This window comes from Otolemur garnettii, unplaced genomic scaffold, assembly GCF_000181295.1.
Source record: "Otolemur garnettii isolate 467f Iridium unplaced genomic scaffold, OtoGar3 scaffold00008, whole genome shotgun sequence".
Classification (NCBI taxonomy): Eukaryota; Metazoa; Chordata; class Mammalia; order Primates; family Galagidae; genus Otolemur; species Otolemur garnettii.
The window spans coordinates 10,200,907-10,208,219 of record NW_003852403.1 but is presented as its reverse complement, the minus strand read 5'-3'; the positions used below and the strand labels follow the sequence as shown (position 1 = coordinate 10,208,219).

Genomic DNA, 7,313 nt, shown 5'->3' with positions numbered 1-7,313 from the left:
GAGTCACCCAGCACAAGGTCGTGAAGGTCACTCAGTATCACCCCCAGAGAGGGGTAGGTGGGCTGGAGGGAGGTGGCGAGGGCGTTGAGTGGAGGGAAAGGCCTGGGTTTTCTCTGCTGGGATTGCCACTGGCTTCCAAGACTTAGCCTCAGTTTCTCTAACTGTTCTCGGTGTAAGGAAAAGGGATGGATAGCCCTCGACGAAGGGTAGGTACTAGGAAATAATCAGTGAACAAGGGTTGAACGGCTGCATGAACGCGTGAGCTCCATCTCAGTAGGGCAGACCAGGTGACCTGGGGCCTTGCGATTGGTGCCTGCAGCTCCCCAGGCTGGGAAGGGACTTGGACTGACCCCTGTGGGATAGGAAAAGAGAGAGAGAAGAAAACAAAGGCAGAAGCTGGAGCCAGTGGAGAAGAGCAGGGGAGACAGCTCGCACCAAGAGAGTAGGAGCGAGGAGCCACAAGAGGGGACTCCCGGACACCACCCTAAAAGCCGTGCGGAAGTGGAGGCGCCGGGGCTCTGGAGGACGACCCGGCAGCGGGCGGTCTGCGCACTGCCGGGGTTCTGGGTCTCCTTCCCGCTCCTGCGGGCTCCGCAGCGCCGCCTGGCGGACACACGGCGCTTCTCTGGGATTGCTGCCGCCAGCCGGCGCGCCCGGATCCCCCAGCTGTACCGGAGAAAGGGGGGGGGGGCGCACCTTCGGGAGGACGTTTGTCCCTCCCAGGAGGCTCGCGCCTCACCTGGGCATGTAGCACACATGGCACCCACCCTCCACTAATCCCGCGCCGCGGGTGACTCGGCGCCGTCCAACACGTCGGGGAATCCTTTCCGCCTTCGACCCCTGGCGCCCCAGGTCCAGAATTTGCTGCCTCCGGGTAGCTTCCCCAGGACTGGGGGTCTCATTAAACTTTTAAGGGTAGGACTTAGTTTTGGGTTTTGTTAATCAAATTCCAAGAGGGCGCGTGAAGGCACAACATCACCAGTTCGTCTCCCTGCCGGTCCCAGGCCTGCGTCCCGGGGCAGGGAAATTTCTAGGTCTTTCCCTGCCCCAGGCGGTTCTAGGGGCTCTGGGGGGCGAGGCGTGGTGACCCGAGAACCCCTGCTCGAAGACGCGAGGCAAAAGAGGGCAAAGCTTGTGGGTCACAGTGGCTAGGAGCATGTGGCTGGTGCTGGTAAGAGGGTAGCGTGGCTTTCAGGTCCCAAGCCACAGGCACTGGAGTGTGGGACTCCGGCCTCACCATCTCGGCTAACGTCCTCCCCTCCCACCTGGCAAGGGGGAGAGCGGTGTCTGTCCCAGAGCTTGGGGGAGACAGGCCGTCCCTTCGGTCAGGATTCTCGAGGAGCCAGGCCCATCCTAGTTTCTCTTTGTAGAACCAGAGTGGGAGTGGGGCTGCAGCGTCCCCGGGGTCCTCCTCGGCTCCAGCTCGCGTTTCTGGGGTCTTGAAGAGACTCGCCTCAGGCTCAGAGGCACCGGAAGCTGCCCTCTCCGTACGGGTGGTGGCCCAGCCGGGGTCTCCACTAAGTCCTCTCTGGGCTGCGGCCTGGGAACTCCCAGCGGCGTCCCAGAGGTCGCTAGAGTTGCTTTGCGTGCAACCCGGGAAAAGGCCCCGCAGCCTTGAGGCTGGCGCTAAGAGGAGGGTGAAAAATCTTAAAAGAAGTCACCAACCCTTGTGCAGCAGGGACAGTGCGGGTGTCAAACCTAGGCCGGAGGCCCAAGGGCAGACCCTGAGCGGCAGTGAGTTCCCAAAGGCAACAGAGGGAGGTGAGCGTAGAGGGAAGCCAGAGACCCGGAGAACACAGAAGGGCTGGACTCCAGGGGAGGGAAGTTTGGGGTGAGCGCTCAGCGCCACGACTGCATGCTCCCGGGATCCCCCGCAAGTGCGCTCTGGGCTCAGAGCTCCCAAACAACCAGAAGACCAGAGCTCGAGCCCAGCTCTGCAGTGTTTTTGAGAGGCTGTTGGGTCCCCCCGCCCTGTAAAGCTACTAAGGACTTTTCTGTGCGTGTATCCTTCGGCGCTTCAGGCAGCTCAGTCCTGCGGCCCAAGCTGGGGAGAAGGGAGCAGCGCGCGCCGCTGGGATTAGCTCCCAAACCCAGGCTCCCGCCGACTTTTGCGGTGTGGAGCTCACAGCCCGCAATGACCCTTGGCACTCACCTGGTTGCCCCAGAGACCGAATTTGAAGGGGCTTCCAGGTCCCTTGCCCCGGCGCGCTCTCCTGCGGCGTAGACTGAGAGTAGAGCGCCGGCTGCACAGCGGTCAGAACCGGGGAAAAGCAGCCGCGGCGCCGGCCTGCCGCGAGTCGGGACTCCGTAGGGACGAAGAAGCCCCGGGGGTGGGGTGTCGGGGCTCGAGGGTGAAGGTGGCTCGCGGCAGCCAGAAGCAGCAAGAGAACTCACTTTTCCCCGAGGGACCAGAGGGTTCCGGCGCACTCTCCCTAGACCCGGGAAACAGGTTCCCCAAGCGCCCCGGGGTCCCCCAACCTATCCCGGCTGCCCGCCCGGGGCAGGGGATGCTCGGAGATCGAAGACAGGGACAGGGGCGGCCACACATTCCTGGGCCCAGGCCCAGCCGGCGAGTCCCGGCCTGCTCGGCTCTCTGCACAAAACGAAACCCAAACGTCCAAAAGTCTCAAGAGGAAAATTAAACAAAAAACCCTTTTCCCCACTCCTTTCACTTTTAACGAACTGGCTGCTGAGAGAAAATGTAAACAAAACCGAAATGATCGCTAACGAAGGGTACTATCGTCCCGAATTGTGAAATTTCCTCTTTAAAAACATTTTCCCCAAGGCCAACCCCGCGGCTGGCCGGCCCTTCCGACGCCTTGGGCTCTTGCAGAAAATCACAACAAAGCAATCGGAATTTCGGCCACGGTCCTGGGAAGGAGTAGCAGTTAGGACCTGGGAACCCACTGAGGGTTCTGCCATGCTCTCTTTAACCAAAAATTAATAATAATAAAAAAGATAAGAAGAAGAAGTAAAAGCTTTTAATACATCAAATATACGGAATTTTAATCTTTAAAGAGATACATTGTCTATTATTTTAGTACATGACGTAAACCTTGTCCCCTTCGCAGCGGGTGGACTTAAAAATTAAAAATAGTTAAGTGTTCCTTTTAAAGAACAAAATAAGGCAAATGAGGTTTTGGAATAGAATTGTTCTTCCTTTTTTTTTGTTGTTTTCTTCCAGAATACATACAAAAAAATACCCATTCTCTCTTGATGGTATACACCTTAAAAATAATTGCAATTTGAAATCAGAGCTGACAAATTGTGACTTGTTTTGTTTTTTTCTTTTTTTGTAACAAACATGCATGTAAATTGGTGTTTCAATCAGACATTAAATAACGTACAATACAATCATAGCAATTTTAAAGTAACATTAAAGAGAAGACCTCTAGTTCTGTGGCGGTTTTGCTTTTATTTATAATCTACAAGGGGAGGGTTTGTTTTCCACATTTTTACCCTCAAGTTTTAATTTTTTTTCCCTCCTCCTTTTTACCTACGGAGCTCAAACTAAATAATGCACTTTTGAACCACGGGTCCGCTTGGAGCTAACATAAATAAATACCAGTGTCCACCGATGCAGTCCTCAGATGAACACTTTCTCAATTATTTTTTTCCTTCTTTTTCTATAAAAAGTCAAATGGTATTTTTTTCAACTTTTATAAAGTTTGGGTGGGGAGGTGAGAGGTGGGGGGAAAGGAGAGTTTCCCACCGGGTCTCAGTCGCTGTTATCGGGTAGATAGATAGATAAAGTATATATATTTTTTCCTTTCGTGGCCCGGGTCTTCCCCACGCGCGGCTGTCAGCAGCCTCGGCCTTGATCTCGCCCCTCCCTCGGCTCCTCCCCTCCCCCAGCTCCTCTCTCTCCCTCGCTAGCCCTGCCCGCGCCCTCACTGATACCCCAGCGCCGAAGCGGTGGTCAGTCTCTGTCCGTAGAGGGCGTAGGGGGAGTAGTAGGGTCCGGTGGCGGCCGGCACCGGCACTGGGGCGCCGGGCGTGGGGAGCGGGCTCTTGGAGTAGGGGTGGTAGCGGCTGCTGAGTCCCAACGCGTGGTGGGGGCTGCGCAGCGCCAGCGTCCCGGGGCTGCCCGGAGCGGCCGACGTGGGGATGTGCATGTGGCAAGCCATGGCGGCTGCGGCGGCGCTGGCCAGAGACGACGAGCTGGGATAGCCCGACAGCAGTTTGTCTGTCCCGGGGAAAGCCGTATGGGTCCGCAAGTGGCTCAGCAACTCTTCGGACGTGGCGAAGCGCTTGTCACACGGCCCGTTGGCCGACACCCAGTTGCAGATGTGGGGCAGCGGGTCGTTGGGGAGCATAAAGCCGTAGGGGTAAAGGGGGTGGCCTGCCAGAGAGGGCGGTGTGGCTCCCGCAGCGGCCGCCGCCGTCAGCGACGAGTGCACCCCGTGCAGTGGGTGGGTGGGGTACACCAGAGGGTATCCGGATTTGAGCGCCGCGGCCGCCGCGGCCGGATCGTGAGCGCAAGACGCGCTGGCGGCCGCCGCCCCCGCCAGGTGGCTGGCGCAGTGGTAGCTGAGGCAGTACGGGTCCCGGCATAGACTGGCTGTCATCACGGATGGCGGCGACGCCCCGGCCAAGGGGCTCGATCCCGCTGGCTTACTGCAGCCTAGAGAGCCGGCCGCGGCCGCCGCCAGCTGCGCCCCCACCAGGCTGCCCGGCTTGGTGGGGTCGAGCGCCACGCCGTGGGGCAGGAACTGCGGCGGATAACCGGCGTAGGCCCCGGCCAGGCTGCCTGGGTAGGTCATGCCCGCGGGCGGCAAAGGGAACACTGTCTGGCCCGGCTTGTAGGGCGACACCGGTGCCACCAGCCCAGAGCCCAGCACGGAGGAGGAGGTGGGAGCGCTGGGGCCAGAGCCAGAGCTCGAGCCCGATGAGCCACCGCAGTCCGAGCCTAGAGCCTTGCCCCCGGGGCCCCCATCCGGGTGCTGATTCACGTCCACATTAATCCCGCCGCCGCAACTAATCCGGCCGTGCGCCAGCCCCGCGGGTCCCCCTTCCGCCGAGGCGCCCCCGGCGCCCTTGCTGCCGTTGCCGCCGCCCGAATCGGTGTCTTTCTTGTCGTCCTTGCCCTCAGGGCCGCCCCCGGCCGAGGGCAGCATGCCTCCCGGCGAGCAGGCCGAGGCGCTGGAGCTCGGGCTGCCTGTCCTGGGCGTGAATGGCTGGCAGGTGGCGCTCGGTACCCGGAATCCCGACTTCTCAGCCGAAACACCACCGCCACCGCCGCCGCCTCCACCGCCGCCTCCCGGCTCCTTCTTATCCGAGCCGGGTTTGGAGTACGGCTTGAAACTTGACTTGTCTTCCACTCCGATGTCGCTCAGCTTGAGGGGGCCTGACTTGGCGTCCTTGTCGCCCGCTGCGCCGCCGCCTCCACCTCCCGTGCCACCCCCGTTGGAGGCGACAGAGGAGAGTTTGGAGGAGGGCGAGGGGTCGGGCTTCCCGATCTGTGAACATGTTTGCGCCAACAGCGCCAGCGGGCTCTTCTTGGCATCGAGCTGTGGGGTGGGGGTGGGGTGGGGTCACATAGAAAAAGAAAGGGAAACCCTTTAGACTCCTAGCTTCTGGGGTTCAAATGCTCCTCCGCATCAGCCCACGAAGATCCTCCCAGCCCTGAAGTGCAATTCTAGGCGGCACCCCAGGTCCACACTCGCCTACAAACATTGTCGCCCTTGGGAAAGCGGCAGACCCCCCCACCCCCGATTCTTCATCGTCTTTCCTGCCCTCTCTGAGAGCTAACTGGATTTTTAAAAAACAAAACGTTTTGGTTTGGGGCTCCTAGACGCAGAACTGCACTCCTCCTCCCCGCACACACCCCTTAATTCTTCAGAGTAAGGGTTTGTGCAGGCTGGCGCCTCAGAGGCTGTGTAGGCAGACTAGCTTCTGGGGAGTCAGAGGACGGTGGCTTTGGAAACATATTTCATGCCTCCGCCAGCCTCAGTGCGGCGAGTGAGGGGGCTAGACCAGAGTAGGGGCTTTAACACCAAAAAGAGAAACGACTGTTGGCAGCATTCACACCCGGGTCCACCTCCTCCCCCTTTCTGCCCTAGTTTTGAGGTGCTGTAGCACTATCCTATCCTCTTCCCCTATACTGGAGCTGAATCACTCTGACCCCCACATCTCCAGATCCCAAGAGAAAGAAACCTAGTGGAGCGACAGCTGGGGTAGTGGTCCCAGCGCGATCCAGGGAGAGAGAGAGGGTCCTTACCTCGATTGGGCTGACGGGGGTGGAGGGCAGGGGCTGTAGGTATTCGGGGTGCAAAATGTGGCCAGTCCGCGCCGTCAGCATCTTCAGTACCTTGATGGGCAGGCGGTTAGCCTGGCGCAGGGGGTCAGACGGGGGCACGGCGTGCACAAAAGGCTTGGTGCTGCCGGCCGGGGACGAGCCTGGGCCGGGGCCGGAGCTACTTCCAGAGAGTGCGCTGGTCCAGGCAGGGTCTACACCACCACCGCCGCCGCCGCTGTGCTTACTGCTTCTTAGGGCAGAAAGCGAGGGCGCTGTGCTCATGACCCACCCGCGCGCATGGGAGCAGCGGGGGGAGGGCTCCGGGGCTGCGCGCTCGCCCGGGGAGCTGGAACAGCAGGAGGAGGAGCTGGCGCGACGGTCACGGGCGCCCAGCAAGCCTTATCGGCGGCTGGAGCCAGAAGCGAATAATCCTGGATGGCCTGCAGTGGAGCCGAGAGCGGGCTGGACGAGCCGGCTGGACTGCAGGAGTGCCGAGCGGCTGGCGGTGTCCGCCTCGGGCTGCTCCCCTGCGCTGTGCTCTCGCGGCCCCGAGCCGGCGCTGCGCTCTACGAAGTGAGCGGCTGCGTGTCCAGCCGGGGCTCTGGCGAGGAAACTCACTTCAAAAGCAGCTGCACCGAGGGGGAGATTAAAGCCTTTGCCGCCTTCCAATCAAATGGGAGCCCGAGGTGATTGGAGGGTCAAGGGGATATGACGCGTCCCGCGCCGCCGCTGCCACCGCCAAGACTCTCCGAGCTGGTATTAATGGGCAGCTCCCCCTTCGCCACCCCTCCCTGCGTGTCCCCTCCCTTGATTTCGCTTCGAGGACTAGATGGACATTTATTCTACGTTTACCATCCACCGCCTCCTTCGTTTTTCCTTCTCGTCATTTTTTTGCCCAGCTTGAAAATAAACTGAAACCTTCTTTTGGAGGGGTGGGGGGTGTGCGTGAGGAACAGACTGCAGGGGTTGTCCAGAAGGAGTACAGGGGGGAACGTGGATTACCAGCTGAACGGTCAACAACAGGGGCGCGCAGTAGACCCGCACAACAAATGTCCTTTCCTTCTCAGTAATTGAG

The 7,313-nt window shown here is 60.0% G+C and overlaps 1 protein-coding gene across 1 annotated transcript; it reads right to left on the bottom strand.

Moving 5' to 3' along the window:
• Positions 1-2,966: 2,966 nt before the first annotated feature.
• ZNF503 (zinc finger protein 503) lies at positions 2,967-6,971 on the bottom strand. The gene is made up of 2 exons (XM_003783522.2): positions 6,221-6,971; positions 2,967-5,510 (listed from the first exon to the last, which is right to left on the bottom strand). The coding sequence occupies exons 1-2, from the start codon at positions 6,518-6,520 to the stop codon at positions 3,891-3,893; spliced, it is 1,920 nt and encodes a 639-aa protein (XP_003783570.1). The 5' UTR covers positions 6,521-6,971; the 3' UTR covers positions 2,967-3,890.
• Between the last annotated feature and the right edge of the window lie 342 nt (positions 6,972-7,313).

What these genes read in the sequence shown, in the direction of transcription:
- ZNF503 (XM_003783522.2), bottom strand. Translation starts at nt 6,520, where the DNA reads ATGAGCACAGCGCCCTCGCTTTCTGCCCTAAGAAGCAGTAAGCACAGC. An exon ending in CCCCCGTCAGCCCAATCGAG is followed by an intron (nt 5,511 to 6,220) that starts GTAAGGACCCTC and finishes CCCACCCCACAG; the next exon opens with CTCGATGCCAAGAAGAGCCC.